At 47.6% G+C, this 18686-nt stretch overlaps 2 protein-coding genes across 2 annotated transcripts in view; one reads left to right on the top strand and one right to left on the bottom strand.

The window, feature by feature from the left end:
• Positions 1-1162, top strand: LOC311215874 (apelin receptor A-like; the record flags this gene model as incomplete). The annotated part of the gene is made up of 1 exon (XM_084297275.1): positions 1-1162. The coding sequence occupies exon 1, from the start codon at positions 59-61 to the stop codon at positions 1160-1162; it is 1104 nt and encodes a 367-aa protein (XP_084153401.1). The 5' UTR covers positions 1-58.
• A 2934-nt stretch (positions 1163-4096) lies between these two features.
• The window catches only part of MORC2 (MORC family CW-type zinc finger 2), a 38364-nt gene continuing 23774 nt past the window's right edge, over positions 4097-18686 (bottom strand). Inside the window, exons 13-26 of the mRNA XM_084297246.1 lie at positions 18000-18140; positions 17290-17444; positions 17011-17139; positions 15742-15847; positions 11544-11676; positions 11131-11205; positions 10627-11007; positions 10090-10230; positions 9944-9998; positions 9183-9324; positions 8646-8837; positions 8453-8546; positions 7578-7766; positions 4097-6866 (exon numbers count right to left, since the gene is read on the bottom strand). Of these exons, the coding sequence (XP_084153372.1) occupies positions 6798-6866; positions 7578-7766; positions 8453-8546; positions 8646-8837; positions 9183-9324; positions 9944-9998; positions 10090-10230; positions 10627-11007; positions 11131-11205; positions 11544-11676; positions 15742-15847; positions 17011-17139; positions 17290-17444; positions 18000-18140 (2002 nt within the window). The 3' untranslated portion in view covers positions 4097-6797. The remainder of the gene's footprint in view (positions 6867-7577; positions 7767-8452; positions 8547-8645; positions 8838-9182; positions 9325-9943; positions 9999-10089; positions 10231-10626; positions 11008-11130; positions 11206-11543; positions 11677-15741; positions 15848-17010; positions 17140-17289; positions 17445-17999; positions 18141-18686) is intronic.

The following is an 18686-nucleotide window of genomic DNA, read 5'->3' as shown; positions in this document are numbered from 1 at the left end:
GTGCGCGGCGGCTCCTTTTTATAGGGGCGCTGCGGGGCGCGGGGGGCAGCGCTGCGCCATGGAGTACGGGGAGCTGGACTACTACTACGAGGAGGAGGAGGGCAACGAGACGGGGGAGGCGTGCGAGTGGCAGGCGGACTGGGAGGCGTCCTTCTCGCTGCTGCCCGCTCTCTACACGCTGGTCTTCGTGCTGGGGCTATCCGGCAACGGGCTGGTGCTGCTGACGGTGTGGCGAGGCCCGCGGGCCAAACGCCGCTCCGCCGACGCTTACATCGGCAACCTGGCTCTGGCCGACCTGGCCTTCGTGGCCACCCTGCCCCTTTGGGCCGCCTACACGGCGCTGCGCTTCCACTGGCCCTTCGGCGCGGCGCTCTGCAAGCTCAGCAGCTACCTGGTGCTGCTCAACATGTTCGCCTCCGCCTTTTGCCTGGGCGGGCTGAGCGCCGAGCGCTACCGAGCCGTCACCCGCGCCGCTCCTCCGCATCCCCGCACCGCACCCGCTCCCCGTCGCTCCGCCGCCGGCTCCTCCGCTCCTCTGGGCCCGTTGGCTGCGCTCTGGGCGGCGGCGGCGGCGGCGGCGCTCCCCGCGCTGCTGCTGCGGGAGGCGCGGGGGGGTCCCCGCAATCGGACGCTCTGCGACCTGCAGCTGGGCGGCGGGGCGGCGCGGGCGGCGGCGGCGCTCAGCTTGGGCACGACGGCGCTGGGCTTCGCGGCGCCGCTGCTGCTGATGGCCGTCTGCTACTGCTGCGTGGGGGCCGCCGTTCGCCGCCACCTGCGCCCCCGCCGAGCCGAAGCGGCGGCCCGGAGGAGGTTGCTGCGCTTGATCGCCGCGCTGGTGGCCGTCTTCGCCGGGTGCTGGTTGCCTTTCCACCTGCTGAAGAGCCTCTTCGTGCTGGCCGCCGCCGGGCTGCTGGAGCTGCCGTGCGCGCTGCTCGGCCTCATCTCGCGGCTGCACCCCTACGCCACCTGCCTCGCCTACCTCAACAGCTGCCTCAACCCCTTGCTCTACGCCTTCCTCGACGGCCGCTTCCGAGCCCAGTGCCGCCTGCTGCTGGGGCTGCGCGGGGCTCGCCGCCCGCCCGCCTCCGCCGCCGCCGCCTCGTCCACGCTCAGCGCCCCGACCCAGCGCTCCGAGGTGCCGTCGGGGGGCACCAAGGTGTAGCGGCCCCAATAAACGCCCGTTCCGCCGTCCTAGCCTGCTCCCTTCTTCGTCCGGCTCCGCCCGACGGGGCGGGTTGGCGGGCGGCGTCCCCGCAGCCCCCCGGGGGCTCCCGAGGGAGGGTTGGGAGCGGGGCCGTCGGGGGCTCCGCCGCCAGCCTCCCCCCCCCAGCGGCCCCCGGTCCGGTGCCGGCTGCCGAGGCTGAGCCCTGCGTGTTCCCGGCCGGGGGCATCCCCTGCACCCGCTGTGTCCCCGCTGTGTGGGGCTGCTGACGTGCGTGGGGATGCTTCAGGCTCTGCTCAGCAGAGCTTCGGGCTCTGCTTTCCTTCCAAGCCGGCTCCTGGGCCCTTCTGGCCGGGTCTGTCCTGGGCTCAGGGCATCTGTGCACTGCCACAGGTGGAGGCTCGGCTCTTCTCCCCACCACCAAAGCTCCCTGAGTCAAAGGGCTGTCAAAGATTGTGTCTGGGCTGGTGGCTGAGGATGTGGGTGTGCTGCTGTCTGCAGGGTACGGTCATCCCAAAGGGAGCTCTGCAGTCTGGTGTGCCCAGCAGGAGCTCAGTGTGTTTTCCTTGAACCCAGATGCGCCAGCAGTTCCCTGGGTGCAATATTTCCCTGGGCTCCTGTCCCTGGGCTACAGCTCTGGCCCAGAATCTGCTCCAGCAGGGGTCTTCCACAGGCCTCTGTTACTGCAGGTCCACCTGCTCCACCGGGGGCTCCTCCACAGGCTGCAGCATGGAGATCTGCTCCGTGTGGGACCCATGGGTGCAGGGGGACAGCCTGCTTCACCGGGGGCCTCTCCACAGGCCGCAGGGAACTTCTGCTCTGGCACCTGGAGCACCTCCGGCCCTCCTGCTGCACTCACCTTGGTGCCTCCAAGGCTGATTCTCACTCCCCTCTCTCTCCCAGCTGCTCTGTAGCAGCACTGTTTTTGTTTTTTCTTGTCTTAAATCTGCTCTCACAGAGCACAAACATCATTTATTGGCTTGGCAGCAGGGCCCTTATCTAACACGGGGCAGCTTCTAGATTCTTCTCACAGAAGCCACCCCTACAGCCCTCTGCTACCAAAACCTCGCCACATAAACCCACTACAACCACAGATGTGAGAAGCCTCCTGTGCTCACACAAGACCTGCAGGGTGGAGGAAGGTTAAAAACCAACCCATCCTACTCTGGCTGACCCCTGGCTCGGGTACGATGGGGCAGGGGCTTGCACAAAGGCAGGCAGAGCCAGGGAAAGGACAAGTGTGGCAGAGGAAATTGAGAGGAAACAAGGGGGGGATGTGGCCCTGAAGGATAAGGGCACGTGGAGTCCCAAGAAGGAGGGGGACACAGCCAGAGTGTGTGCCCTGGGAGCCACAGTGCTGCAGTTGGGGTGTGCTGGCAGCAGGAACGCCCCCAAAATAGCTCCTGGCCCACCCAGGACCAGGCACAGTCCTATGGGACCAAAGGCACTGCTCCTGCCAGGAGAGCACACAGCAGGTGAGAAGCCGCCAGCCCCTCTGGTAGCTGTGACAAGGGCCCTCTGTGCGCTCACCCGCAGCAAGCTGCCAGCCCTGGGCCCTGCAGTACCTCAGGCTCGTGGTGATGCTCAGTGGTTCCCTTCTCCCCCCCGGGGCAGCCGCCAAACTGCCCCTTTCACGACAAGGGAGCCGATTCCAGGCAGCTGCAGCAGGAGCTGATGGCTGCCAGGAAAAGGAAGACTTCATCCTCTTTCCTCCCAGACAAACACTGCGGAGCCAAGGTCAGGCTGGGGGTGCCCCAGCGGTGGCTGGGGATGCCTCTGCCATCACGAGATGTTTCCTCGGAGACAGGGCAGCACCAGGGGCTGGCACAGCCACACGTGCCCACGTTCCCAGGCGCTGGCAGCCCCCGCGCAGACAATGTGATGCTTCATGAGCTTGTGGCAGAGCCTGCTCAGAGGCTCCCAGCCTGCAGTCCCCACCTGGCAGCTGAGCTGGCAGCTTCCTTTCAGCTTCCCCCGGGGCTCAGGGGAGTTGGAAGGGGGAACGGCCCCAGTGCTGGAACCACACCGGGTGGGGAGGGCATGAAAAGCGCCGCACAGAGCTGCCCCTGCTTTCCTTGGCAAGGCCAAAGCCACGGATTGTGGTCAGCACAGAGAGCTGCTCCTTCCCTCCAGCAGCCTGGATCCTCCCCCTTGCCTTCCACACTCTTCTCAGGAGGGCAAGACAGCAAAAACAAGGGCTGTAGGTTCAACCCACTATGCAAACACCCTGGACACTCTCCCTTCTTCCAGGCTGAGAATGGGCTTCCCATGTACATATATATTTTTGGTTTTGTTTTTTTGAAGTCCCACTTGCCTCTGACACTGGGAGTCTGGCAACCTCCTTCCCCGTGAGAGCAATGGGCTCTGCAGCACCCAGTACTTTACTGCCTGATACAGCAGCTACTTTGCACACAGGACTCAGTAACATCATCCTTAGAAGGGCCTTACTACCCCAGCCCTGTCCCACTCACCTTGATTAATGATTAAACGCAGCAAGGTCTAGCTGCCTCGGCTGCAACAGGTGAGATATTTTCAATAGGCAGCTGTTTTAGCCTCCAAAGCTGCAACAGGGACAGCCTTGCTAGATGCAAAGGTAGAACACCATCACTGGAAAGGTTTGTGATGCAGAAAACCGGTGCAACATCTACCCTTGAAGATTTTATGAGGTCAGACAGAGAAGGCCTTGAACAACTGATACAGCTTTTGAGTACATCCTGCTTGGAGCAGAAGGTTATTTAGACTTTGTTCCTGTTTTCCTAAAGGCTTTAGTAAAAATCGAATGCTCTATATAGGTCTAGTTACCAAGGTTATTGAAAAAATATTCTAAACAGACGCAGAGAAGGATGAGCAGAAAGGTTTTGAGAACGTTTTTAATTAGCACTTAAAAGCTAATAAAAAAAATAAATAAGCACTCTTGCCTTCCTTTTCCTAGCAACATGGAAATTGAGAGGGGACAGTTACACATCAGTTGCACTGTTGAAAGTAACTCCAGGGAAGAAATATAACTTGATCAAAAATATTTGGTGTGAGAATAAAAAGATGAAATGCCTTAAGAGAAGTTAAAACTGGAAAAGAGATGTTCCCAGAGAACAGAGGAGTAAAATTGTGTAATGCCTTCCTAACAGGAGAGGAGAGGAAGAGTAGGGATCAAACTGTTTCATGAAGCTTAAGAAACACGTGAGGACTATAGGTTTCACATTAGCATACTCCCTCATGTTATGAAATAAAGACTGCAAGCTGCATAATCTTTCAGCTGTATTTTAATGAAATCTAGTTCGGAATTCCTGCTCGCCACCTGAAAAGGACAAAGATTTGTTTTGACCTTAACATAATATTCAGGCTCTACAAAGGGAACATCACCTGATGAACCAGTGTGCAACTGCAATTAACCAATAAACTGCAATTAACTTCCAATATCACAGAGTCACAGAACGTCAGGGATTGGAAGGGACCTTGAGACATCATCTAGTCCAATCCCCCTGCTGGAGCTGGAGCACCTAGGTCAGGTCACACAGGAACATGTCCAGGTTGGTTTTGAAAGTCTCCAGAGAAGGAGATTCCACAACCCCCCTGTGCAGCCTGTTCCTGTGTTCTGTCACCCTCACCATAAAAAAGTTTCGTCTCATATTTAAGCAGAACCTCCTATGTTCCAGCTTGCACCCAATTGCTCCTTGTCCTATCATTGGGTGTCACTGAGAAGGGCCTGGCTCCGTCCTCCTGACACTCACCCTTTATAGATTTATAAACGTTAATAAGGTCACCCCTCAGTCTCTTCTTCTCCAAGCTAGAGAGACCCAGCTCCCTCAGCCTCTCCTCGTAAGGGAGATGCTCCACTCCCTTAATCACCCTCGTGTCTCTGCGCTGGACTCTCTCAAGCTCCTGTCCTTGAACCGAGGGGCCCACAGCTGGATGCAATACTCCAGATGTTGTCACCAGGGCAGTGCAGAGGAGGAGAACCTCTCTCAACCTACTAACCTTTCTGCTACACCCCAGGACACAGGACTCCCACTCGACTCCATCCCACTGACCACAACTCTGCCTTCTTCCCTCCAGCCTGTTTACAGCCCACCTTGCTACCCAATCATCCAGACCACACTTCCTCAGTTTAGCTGCGAGGATGCTGTGGAAGACAGTGTCAAAGGCTTTACTGAAATCAAGACAGACCACGTCCACAGCTTTACAATGAGCTTGTTCCTGCATTTAAGGAACACTGCCCCTCCAACCCAGGAATGTGCAGAATGGTTGGGGTGATGCTTCTTACTTTCATTTATAAAGGGAGTCACAGGGTACACACATTCTGAAAGAAACTGATCAGTCTCAAATTGTATGCTATTCTTGTAATAGGCTTTCTTGACCTGAAATGCAGGCAAATAAGTAAATCTACCTTCTCTTCTGCTTTTTTCCCCCCCCCCTATGGTATGTAAAACTTAGAAGTTGTCTAGTACTATATATTATTACTGCTTGAGATTTTTTGTGCAACAGATTTTTTTTTTTTTTTTCTCTACAACATCTGTTACACATTCAGCCATCAGAACAAGTCCAAAGGACCATTTCATTTGGTGTTCCTGAAGGTGAGACCATTTTGGTCGCACAGTGTTTCTTTAAGCCATCAGGCTGCAGATTTCAGTTTCCTGAGCACTGAGTTCATAGGCATCCTGTCCTAGCAGACCTGAGATGATGGCTAACCAATGAACTCAAACCAAGTCATCTGTGCCACAAGCGGTCTACTAGGAGCTGTAGTGCAGCCTCCAGCTGGGAGGAAGTTGGAAAAAACACTGTCCTTGTTGCTGACCCAGAGCCAGATGCAATTCATCAGTGCAGGGCTCCACATTACAGCACTCTAATTAAAATTACCTGGAACAGCAATTGGAGCAAAGCAACACAAACCTCTATCTAATGATCACAATCCATTGAGAGTCACTGAGGAGGCCACACTCTTTTAAAAGTATTTTCATCCTCTGAGCTGTTAGCATCATGACAACTCCACCTACTTACAGAGACTTATTGAGCGACCTCATTGCGCTGGCAAATGCCAATCCCCTACCCCCACACCCGACTTTGCCAGAACCTTCAAGATTTCATCCCTGCTACCCATGCTCCCACAGAGACTGTTTTGATCTCCTCTGTGTTGCTCAGATTCCTTGCTTGGATTTCTCTCACCCCAGGTCAGCATCTTGGAAGTCAAAGTCCTGACTTCTTCTTCCACGACTCAAGACCTAATTTTAATTTGCTGTCAGATTCCTATTAGAGACAATGTGCTAGGCATGATGTTCTGGTCTTTCAGGTTTAGTATATGCCCCAGATGTAAAAATGGGTACCCACACGTTAACCTCACTAAAAACATACAGCAACTCTCCCATCATACCAGGCACAGTTCCCATGTCTTTTAAAAATAAATATTTATAAACAAAAGTAATAGATTCAAAGAACTACAATGTTAAAAACTTTCCTGCCAAAAGCACGAATGTCTTTTTCATGTGAAGTCACAAGAACGAGTTGTACACCAATACAAAGGAAGTACTGTCTAAAAACCCTCTCCTCTCATCAGCTGTCACAGTCCTCCACCGCAGGAATCCACATCTCCGTAGAAGAAACCAGCTCCTCTGCACTTCCCTAGGATGTATAATGGGGTCATTCAGTCTCCCTTTGTGATCAGGTCCTCGATATATGCATCCAGTTCATCATCTGTATTAATGTCAATGTCCTGAAACCAGAAGCACAAGAAATACTAGTGAAAAAGTGAATCTTGAAGAGCAGTGCAAGAATGAATAAAACAAAATGCCTCCTTGTACAGCAGCACAGCATCCTCTGCAGCATTCGTCCTGATCATCCTTTGCATCTTGCCTGCCAGCACTCTCCAGGAGTGCACAGCTGCACTCATCTGCTGTGAAAGCACTGCCAACTTCCCTTCTCAGAGCCTGGCAGACTTTATTAGTATTTTTAACATTATATTACATGAAATAATGTTTTAATATTTGATAGTATATTTAATAAATATATTTAATCAAAGTTTTTTATTTGAAGTACTGTTTAAAGCCTTGCATTTCTATACAAGAGATTCAGAATCTAACACCAGCTTCCTGCACGAGAACAGGACAGAAATTCCTGCCGTGCCGTGTTTAATAGCACAAAGCAGAAACTAATAAAAACTGTGTGCTATGTACACAACACAAAAGTTCCAACTACAAAAGTTAACACTCCTCATGGCCACTAAGGCCTAGATCCTGAAAGGTGGGCGGCAGCAGCAGCACTTAGTAGCTTCTGACGGTCTGGGCCCAAGTTGAACCAAACTGAGTAAGAACTGAAGCACAGCTAAATCGTAGACTAAAACGTCTCAGGTGCCTGAACTGGCCCCGGTCTGGTGAAGGTTGCTACCTGTGGTGCAGTTCTGGTTTCACACCCCTTCCTCGCCTACCTCCTGTACTTTCTGCAGCAAAGCCACAATGTTAGTCCTCAGCTTCTGCAGTTTCTCTTCTGTCTCCTTCAGCTTTCTCTCTGAGTTGCGCAGGCTTTCTTCACAGGCTTTGGCCCGGGCATCAGCACGTGTCTGATATGAATTGCACAGGTTCTGCAGACCCACTTCATACTGTTTGAAATATTCTTTCTGTAGAAGACAAAAAACAACAGATGGTACCTTAAAAAAAAGGCACCAGCTGTAAAGAAAACCACAGTACCTGCAGCTTCCAGAAGAATCCAGCTACCAACATACTGTGACTGAGCTGTTGACTACAAACTCTTTTAGCATGACCATCCTTACCCACAGGGTGGTCCATCTGTCAAATTCATGTCTCTCCAATTTAAAGACAATGATATCACGGGGGACAGGTGGGCTGTGAATCTTTAAACTCTGCTCTATTTTTGTGAGCCTGGACATCTGGAGATGTACAAGGGGCGTTAGCGTCCACGTTCTCTTATTTTTCAGATTTTCTCCGCATAAGTTGGACTTTTAAGACTGGGGCATAACAAACAGATGTGCCTACATTTCATTTCTATGTATCTCTAACCTGGCCCCTGCCCCTCTTCTTTAAAGCTTAACTGCAATGGACAAGAACTCCAGACTGTAGCAGCCAACAGGGTTCTCACACAGATGTATGGTAATAAAAAATTCCTCATCAAAATCTTCTCTCAGAAAAACTGAGGCACGCTTCAAGAACTCTCATTTTTTTCTCCACTATGTTAATCATGCTAAGGATACAAATAACTTCCATAGGACGCAGGATTGCCGTAAGAATGGAATGTGTAAGGGAAAAAAAAACAAAAAACTCTTTTTTCTAGATGTACTGAACTCACCAAGGGAAATGCCAGCAACCCTTCTGAACTCATGGAACTCAGCTCCTTCTTGGAAACAGGAAAATTTGGAGGCAAGAAGTATCGCAAACAATTCCTATGCAGGAAAGAAAAAGCAAAGCCAGAGTTTGAGATTGAGATAGAAGGACTAGAGCAATCAGGCTGCAGCAGCTCACAAGCAGCACTGTGAACCCACCGAAGGATTTGAACTAGCAAGTCTACTGTTTCTTGGTTACTGCTCGGTCCAGTGGTGTCTGGCTCAATTCTGACACAGTCTGAGGTAGAAGGTTCAGCCACAACAACCCCCTCTTCCTGCTGTGTATCTGGAGTCTGATACTCTGGAGACGGAGGCTTCATCAGTCTCACATCCTCACTGCCCTTCTCTACCCTGAAGACAAAAAAAAAAGGGGGGGGGGAAGGGATACATATGTTTTTTTCTTACATCAGCCATATCTGAAATACTGTTAGCTTCATCAGAACCCGTACACATCCATCACTGAGACTTCTAGATTACATAACAGCTGCCTCCACAGGAAGATCACACTAAAATGAGCAGACTGTACTGAGTGTGTTGTGTTCATTCTTTAAAAAGCAGATGGACAGTCCTGAGCGCACACACTCTCCCTGATAGGACAGCAACATATTTTTGTCTTCAGCACCTGTGTAAGTAAAACAAGGTCTTCCTCCTGAAAGCAAAACAAGCCTCAAAAATCTAGTAGCTGAAGATAGTTACCAGCGATCTCTTGGTGTGGTGTCTGTGGGAACATAATCAAACTTCACCTTCCAGCGCACTGCATGCTTGCCCATTTCCACAGCTGTGACTCGGCCTGTGAACCACTCCTTGTTTACACGCACTTCCACATGCAGCCCTTTGTCTGAAGGGAAGAAGACAGTAAAGATGTTTGCAAATTCAGATGCTGAAGGGCACCTTCTGCATGGTCACTAGAGAAGACAGCCACCCTCATCTGTGAGCGAACCTACAACTGTGACAATTCTTTCAAGCAGTACATGAACCACCACGTTCATACAGTTCAACTCCTACTTAGAAACATTAATATGCAAGGAAATGATACGGCATTCTCAGATACTGTTTCTCTTGTATTCTAGGCAGTTTGATGCATGCTGTTCAGGCTTGTATCGGACTAGGACAATTTGCTATTATCTTTCACAGAAGATCCTGTCTGAAGAACATTATTTGAGATTTTTCTCACAGCATGACATCCATCTACGCAGCTGAACAGCACAACAGTTAAGATGATGCAGCTCTCATATTATGGGTCTTCCTACACCACAATGACTCCTGTTCAATCAAGGGGTCCTGAAATTTTGTTTCACTTAAGAGTCATCTCATGGTCTAGTACCCGAATTTACATGAATTTTTGTTTTAAAAAGCTCATTAACAGAAAGACATGCTTAACCAATGAATCTAGTTCTGCAAGAGCTCTTTTTCATTATTTTATATACTGGAAAAGAGTTCACGGGTTCATTTCTCACCTTTCTGAGCTTTCTTCAGTTCTGCTAGTTCTTCTTCTCCTGCACTATCTGTGAGCTGTAAGCAGAGAGCTCAGATTAGCTGTCTCCTGACAAGATTATAAACACTTGACAAATATCTTCTGCTGGGGAAACCAGTGCACTCTCACCTCTACCACAACCTCACTGGAATCCTTCTCCTCTTTCACTGCCACAAATTTGCCCCGTTTTGTCTTCTCCTTCTTGTATTCCCCTTCCCCCTCAGACACCTCCTCTGTGGTATATAAGGTCCTCTTCCGGGTTGTGGAGGCCTGCAGAAGCAAAAAAGCACTAGCTATAATTCAAGTACACTACCAGACAAAATCTTTTATGCAAATATTTAAAAATTTTTAAAAAGCTCAACACTCAGTATCTTCCTTTGATATCTTAATTGTTTTTTCATGAAGGATTTAGAGGGTGCCATATGATAACATAAGTCCTCAAGTCTACCATTCCGCACTTTTTTTTTGTCTGGAGAAATAGTCTAGTCTAACAGGAAAAAGATGAAACAAGCCTTTATTAGAGGTGTAGAATGGCACTCTAACCCAAGAATAAAATAGGAGTTATCTTGTTCTGTGCAGAGAATGAGGCATAAATCCCATGTGACAGAGAAATATGGGTTATGCAGAAAAATTGGTAAGGATAGTTTTCATCCCTTTGAATCTCACCTGTGGGCATTTGACAGTGGCAGATTTCTTTACTGTTGGCACCTTGGCAGTTTTTGAGCTGGGTATCTCACGTGGGCTTTTGGGGTTCTGCAGGACAGCAGTGGACGGTTTTGTTGCTGTAGCTGTTTTGGCAAGAGTTTTTGAAGTGCTATTAGACTTTCCAGCTGTCACAGTATGGTGGTGCGTCCTGGAAGTACTGGCCTCCTCCTTGGAGAGAATGCTTGCCAATTTGGGAGAGCTAACAGTTGAACAAGCTGGAGAACTCTTTTTCAGCTGACTGACAGACCTGGGAAGAGGCGTAGCTGGTGGTGGTCTGCTGGGAGCATTTTTAATTACATCAGGTAAAGGAGGAGATCGCGGGCGCTGAAGTCGAGTCTGTGACTGGGTGTTCCAAAACAGATTAGGGTACAGAGAGAGGAGACAAAAAAAAGTCAGGCTTTGCTTTTCAATAACAGTTAAGGATAGCACAGAAGAGTACAAAGCCTACAGTGGTATCCCATTTACCTCTCCTGCGGGCCGTGTAGTCACTTCTAGAGGCAGTTTTTTCAAGTCAGCTTGAGACCGAATTGGAGTGGTTTTCTATTAAAAAATGAAAAAAATCAGAAAATTTATTTTTGAAAGCTGTCAGAACCTGCATGAACCCATACTAGCAAACAGTCTTCCAGTTTAAAAGTCAGTAATTGCAAAGCAGGTATTTTCTGCTGTCTTTCAAGACCTGGAATCCAGCAGTCCCCCCATCATCCTAGCAGGAAATACAATCTAAGATGCTTGTTTAATACAACAACCCCTACCCCATGAATGCCACATGGCATATGTGCTGTTACAGGCTGAGACAGATTTTATTCTCAGCATCACCTGCTTGCACTAAGGAAGTCCCTGGAAGCCTGCTATGCTTAGCAGGAGACCTTCCAATTTACCTGCAGAGCTTCCAGTTTTTCCTGCTGCTGGCGGATTTTCTCTGTCAGTTGTTTCTGCTTTTCCTCTTGTGATTTCAAGTCTTTCTTCAGAGTTCCTAGTGGTACTTTCTGCTTCTGCTCTGCAGCTTCACATCTAGGACCGAAGAAATGTAAGACAACCTCAGCAAAGACAGCAGAACCTGCACCATCTGTCCCACACAGCACCATCCCCGTGTCCCATCCCCAGTGCAGCAGTAAACCCCCCTTTCCTTTCTGCAGAGGCCACTATCTCAAAGAAAGCCATTTTCTCCTTGGGAAACACACATGATTTAAGGATCAAAACCACAACCAATAAGAAACAAACCATTTACACTGGGAATTACCAACTCAGAGCCCTGGAGGCATAGTAAACAAAGTTTGGGAGCTGACAGGTATACAAAGACAGGTAAGAATTTGACTGCATCACCATACCGAGGACCTCTTTCTAGCTTGCCCTGAGAGAGACTTGTAATATAGGTTCTTGGGGAGTGCAAAGGCTGTAGGAAAGTGACCCAAGTTAGACACCAGCTACAGGATGATCACCATTATCTACACAAAGGCAGCAATCCTCATGGCACACAAGCTGGAGGCCCCTGACCCATGCTGGCAACAGCAGTGCTTCCCAAAGCCTCGGTTGTCCCTCAGACTATGCAAATACCTGGAACAGAATAGCTGGGGGACAGCCAAAATACAGCAGTAAGGGTGTCCAAATCAATGGCACAGGGAAACGGGAAGAAACATCAGAGAGTAGAGCACTTAAGAAGGCAAGTTCAAAAATACAGGGACTGCAAGTACACCCTGCTTTCTATTGGCACCAACAAAGGCAAAGGAGCCTCTACGACAACTTCTGCAGAAAACCTGCCTCATAAAGGGACACAGTGGCACTCACTGATAGAAAGGGCAAGTGAGCCTACTCAATACAAAAATATTCGAGTTATTTATCCCTCCAGAGTGAGATTTCTTTCAAAGAAGGTGAAATGAGCGGAAATTTGGATCACCTCTCCAAGGAGTCTTGCCTGCTCTTTCCCACCTCCCTGGAAACAGGATGTGTGCACCCTGTGGAAAAGTAAAGAATTCCAACTCATGCTCCAACTGAAATTCCAACATGTTTTCATATAACGTACAGCCACACCATTCCAGATTTTCAAGATATTGCAAATATAAGAAATGTCATTTATTATTAATTCATATTTCCATCAGGTTAATTGATAAAAGAGCTTGTCTGCACATAGGCAAAAGAGCACAAAGGGAAATGTGGGGGAAACCTGAATAACACCCTTGCTTTGGCTACTCTCAGGCCATAACAGGAGTCACCAGCCCTTCCAAGGCCCATGCCCACATGCACAGAGTCCCAAATGCACTTCAAGGAACCCAGATTAAATATTTAGAGGAACAGGCACCCCATTTGGGCTCTGGCAGGGCTTTCCAAGGGCAGCCTCAGCCCCAGTGTCCAGTAAATGGGAATAGCTCTCCAAAGCATCTTTTGGATCAAGGGGAGGAACCGAAGGCAGGGTAAGGAGGGGATTCAGATGATTTTGGGAGGAATAAACATGGGAAAACAAAGAGATAAAAGGATAATAAGGATTGCTGTCATGTAAAGAGGAGGCTGGTCAGTACGCATGTAGGGCCATGCCCTGCACCTGATCAGCACTGTCTCATCTTCATATTAAACTCAATTTCTGGCTATTTTCTTGAGTGAGGGGCTCTATTCTGTGTGAATGTGTGTGTATGGGGGTCTGAGTGCCAGCAGCTCAAGTGGGACCACAGCTCATAGGGGCCTGTGTGCCTGGGGTGCACCAGCTGCAGCAAATGAAGGTGTGCAAGGGAATGTGTGCTTCACAGCAAACGTTGGGCCAGACATGCCAGCAAGGAGGTGAGCTGGCCTGGGAGCAAGACCTCAGAAAAAATGCTTACTGGAGGGAATGGGGAATCCTGACCAACTGCTGCTGAGGGGTGTGGGATTGTAGGTAGGGGTGTGGGAGTCTCTAGGCAGGAGACACCGGCAAAGAGCAAAGATCCAGGATCTGCTACCAAATGGACAGTGTGTCCAAGGTGGAAAACTGTGGGGTGTATAGTGTGCAAGTGTCAGTGTGTGTGTTTCAGGGGGGTGATTGTTACATCTGTCCACACGAGGGGGTCTGTGGGAGTTCAGGTCCCATATATCCCACTGCAAGTAGCTATCAAGACAGGCAGCAGAGGGCAGCAGATACGGATGGTCCTCATCCTGACCAGAGGAGAAAGAGCAGGATGAGGTTACTGGTGTGCTTTGTGTTTGTGTCTGAGTGCTGAGAGTGTCTGCATGTGTTGAGCTGTACAGCCAGCTATGTGTGGTGTATCTGTGTCTGTCTACTGGGAATACATTCCCAGCCTTGCTACTGCTTCGACCCAGGGTGCTGGAGATGTGGCAGCCTCTTGTTGGTCTTGCAGATTTGGCTCTGCCCCCAGGAGTTTCATCTAAGGACATCCATCCTGAGTGAAACAGCCCTCATTACAACTACATCTCAGAATGAACACACAGAGCTACAGGGATGTTATCACCTATACTTTTCAAATGACAAGGGCCAAAGGGAAGAAGCTAGAAAATCAGTATTTTCCCAATATCAACATAAACACTTCTTGTAGCTCTTCTGGTTATGGATATATCAAGGTTTTGATTCCAATTAACAGATTCTACCTGCATTCATTTGTATTTAAAACACTAAACCAAGGCTCCTGACTTACAGCCTAATCAGCTTCTCTCATTATACAACAAAGATAAGAATCAAATTCTAGCAGTGTCTTTCTCCACAGACAGAAAGGAGAAGCCTAGAGCAATAATTTTTCTTATTCAAAGAAGTAGTGAACTCTGCTTAATCTTATAATAATGAAACACACCTTTGGTATGAATCAATGTGCTGCTTCCTGAAGTGAACAAAATGCAATTCTTGGGCTCACTGCAACTCAGAGGTGTTGTTCCAGCTTGTGTGCCTAATGAGTTGGAGCAACAGCAGCAACAGAGACAACTGAAAAGACTGAGCACTGAACCCATGTTGCTCCCAGCCTCCACTTAGGACTATTCTTCAGTTGCTACCTATATTAAAGCTAACATGCATAAACTATAGCTACAATCATATCTCCAATGGCAGTGCAGAAAAGCCATAAAGGAACTAAATTTCACAGAATGGCTGACATTATAAAGAAGTTTCTCAAGACCATCTGGTCCAACACCCTTGCTCAAGCAGAGACACCTAGAATGGGTTGCCTACGGCCATGTGTAGACAGCTTTTGAATACTTCAAGACAAACTCCAAACTCTCTTTGGACAACCTATGCCTATTACCACTCTCATGGTGAGTGACCTTGAATTTCCTGATACTCAAGGGGAAGCTTCTGTTTCAGTTTGTGCACATTGTCTCTTGCCCTAGCACTGGGCAGCACTGAAAAGGGCCTGGCTCCATCCTTTTTTCACCTCTCCTCAAGTACATGCAAATCATTGGTGAGATCCCCTCTGAGCCTCCTCTTCTCCAGGCTGAGGAGTCCCAGCCCTCTGAGTTTCCCCACAGCAGAGGTGCTCCAGTCCTTTCATCTTGTGGTACGTCACTGGACTCCCTCCAGTATGTGCATATCTCTTGTACTGGGCAGCCGGATACTCTTTAAGACTGACCTCATTAATACCTCAACTCATCAACCTCCCTGTACTTGCCAGCAACACTCCTCCTGATGCAGCCTAGGACACCATTGGCCATCTTTGCTACAAGGGCACATTGCTGGCTTATGCCCAGCTTGGTGCCCACAAGGACCTCAGGTCTTTTTCTGCAGAGATGTTTTCAGCTGGGCTCTCCAAGTATGTGCTGGTGACTCAGGCTGTCCCCTCTCCTGAACCTCCAAACCCACCCTTCCCAAGAGGACGGGGAAAACTTCGTCCTTCTTGCAGCCTATGATCCACCCTTCCAGTTTCGTGTCATCAGCAAAGTGGCTGAGGATACACAATGCAATGTGCCATGTCCATCCATGTGTCAGCTCCAAATAGGTATGCCATCATCATGCATTCACAGACTCTGAGCACAGCTTACAGGTGTACCATACAGGTATAGAATTCCTGTCTATCCCTCCAATAGTTCTCAAAGAATGCATGACTAGGAAAAAAAAATAGTACAAATAAGACACACTGCAGAAAGTTCTTTATATTAACTGATTCTTACCTGTCTTGTTCAGGATCAGGGTTCATAGAGCATACCCAGGTATCAGGGTAATTCTTCTCCACTGAACTCAGCTGGAATGGGAGTGTTCGCCACTTCAGACACACATCTATTAAGGTAATAAACACTTTGCAAGTCAGAAATATACATCTTAAGCCACAAAATCAGCTTTTACCCCATAGCACTTCTCAAGCCTATTTAAAGTCCAAGGACCACACCAATTTCCTAAATATATCCAATGACAATTAAGACCAGTGGCAAAAAAAGAAACAAACAAGATATGCTAAGTCAATTTTTGCTCCACGTTCACAAAGTACTTTGATGAATTCACATTTCACATTCACTGCTGTAATGATAGCACTTACAAATGAAACTAAACAGCCTGTCCTGAAATCACCACTCATCTCAGAATGCAGGCTGTCCCTTACTGGTATCAACACCCAACACCTCAGAGATGTATCCACTAAACTTAGGTAATAATTTAATACATTTTAGATAAGCCAGATGTTCTGGAAACCAAATCTAGTACATGATTGGACTACCAGAAAATCAACATCTTAAAAATCACATTTTGCCAAGAAAAGGCAAATATTCTTAAATCAGTCTCTGGAAAGGCTTCACAGGCCCTGGCAGATGTCAATAGAAAAGGTCAAGAAGAATGACAGGAAAGCTCGTCCTCTTTGGGAAGTTTGATGGCTCTCTATCAAAAGAGAAAGTGCTTATATAAAGATCTCCCTTCTTCCAGCTGGAACAAGGACTTAGCCATAGCCATTCAGGGGTGAACAAAAGACAATCTTCATTAAGTTCAAAAGATGACTGTAAATGGTTCCTTTCTGTGATGACGCCTTGAGCCATTTAACACACCAGTGCATCAGAGTAAAAGTTACTTGACTACTTTCCATTGCCTATTGGGGAGTTTTGGATCTTATTCCATTGTTGGGCTCTGGTCAGTTCCAGTTCAGATGACATTTTGAAGCCCATTCTCAATTCTGCTACTGACCACACCAGTCCCATTCTCTAAGTGCACCTGAAGAAGAACCTGAAGACTGTGCAGGAAAGAAAACTTACTTTAAGATGTTTAAAAGTATGCCAGCAGATGCAAGCAAGGGCAACTCACAAAAGGAGGCAAGCCCCAGAATGGAGCAATTATAGATGAGGTCACCTCAAATCTCCTACCCATTTAGCTGCTCCCCAACTGCAGACAGGATTTCCCTCCCTCTCTCCCTTTCCCAGGGAGGACCAGCCTCCTAATTGCAGCCTGGTCAGACGCACCACACTGAATCGTGGTAGGAATCTCCATGGCTCTTCGGCGTTTGTAGCGCAGTTCACTAGATGGAGGCTGGTTCCAGTTTGCTGACAAATAGCCAAATTCATCCCAGAACTTGATGATACCCTTCTGGGCTGGAAAACAAAAAGCCCCCATTCAGTACGGAGCTATTATCTCAAAAATCACCACCTTCACTCTTGGTTGTCCTCCCCCTTAGCTCCTTTCCAGCCACCAAAGCCTCCCCTTCCAGCAGCTGGTAAAAGCAGCTGGTGAAGCTTCATTACCTATAGCTACATCTTTCCAATACTGAGCTAAATGCTCTCCCATGGCCTTCAACAAGTGTCGATATTCTTTGGCATCAGCAAAGTCTTGTTTATTATGGGTTGGTTCCAGAACCAAATAGGGCACATCCACTACACCTACTACTCCACCACATGCCCTGGAAGAGGAACATACAGTTATGAGCATCATTAAGTTACTAGGTCAGTGTTCAGACAAGCAACATTCAAAATAGTGGATTACAGAAACACGTTCCTGCAATAATACTATTCTGAACTTACTAGATTTCTAAACCAGACTTTATTCAGACTTAATATTTAGCGCTGGTATTTTTGAAAAAAAGCAAGGTGGGCTCAAATATTTGTATTTGCTTTCAAGACCTATTCTCCCTGTCCCTAGAACGAAGTAGTATTGCTACCAGTATTCATCTGTTAGCCCCAGACACAGTAACAAGCATACAAGGCTCATACTGCTCTAGGTATAACCAAAATTTGTGGTCATAAAAAATAACTTTTTTTTTTTTTTTTTTTTAATTTGGGAAGCTAGGGAAATACTGAGAAATATAAAAATACATTTTATTTGCCAGAATCCACACTGAAGGTTGATAAAACAAAGGTCTCATGCTCATGAAGAATGATTATAGCAAGGCCAAAGTTATGTGTGGGAACATGCCAGACTTAAGCAAATTATTGCTGAAAAATCTCCAAAAACTCACATGCCACCCTCCAGCTGTGGGCCCACCTTCTCATACATCTTTATCAGCCGACTACAGTTATAAATGAACATGCCATCCAATTCACGCTGCTCAATATTCACACCAAAAATAAAATTCAGTTCTTTGGGTTCCTTCAATGCCCTGTAAAAGAATGAAACAGAACCTTTGAGATACTAAAAATAAAGATTTTGGAATCAAAATTATTTGCTAATTATTAGACAAAGGGCATGAAAATTCCAGCACCTTTGAGCATTACGGTTTTGTCTAAAAACTTGTCCTATATTCAGCTATTTCTAACAAAAAACAAAAAAATGTTTTTGTTGAAACATGATACCGAATCACATTACAACTGAAGACTAATTAAAAAAATGACTTTGAAATACAAACTTCAATTTAGGCTGGACGGTATCTGTTGAAGCAATTTAATTATTAATTTGGATACATTTTCTCCTATAGGAATGGATTTTGGTTTTTATTTCAGATCTAATTTTTGAAAAAAATTGCAGTTGAGTCTTATGAAAGTACTGTTAGGCACAGACTGGTCCTCTATGTGATTTTGGTTCATACCTTCTAGATTGAAATAAATGCTAAATCAATGCACATACAGATTTTCTGAATCTGAGTCTTTGATTATCATGAATTGTATTTCCTGTGATGCAGAAAGCCTCAAGAAATTTAGCAGTGTTG

Source organism: Netta rufina (assembly GCF_964035555.1).
Source record: "Netta rufina genome assembly, chromosome: 17".
Taxonomy (NCBI): domain Eukaryota; kingdom Metazoa; phylum Chordata; class Aves; order Anseriformes; family Anatidae; genus Netta; species Netta rufina.
Note: the sequence above shows the minus strand (reverse complement) of the source record. Positions and strands in the feature narration are given on the sequence as shown.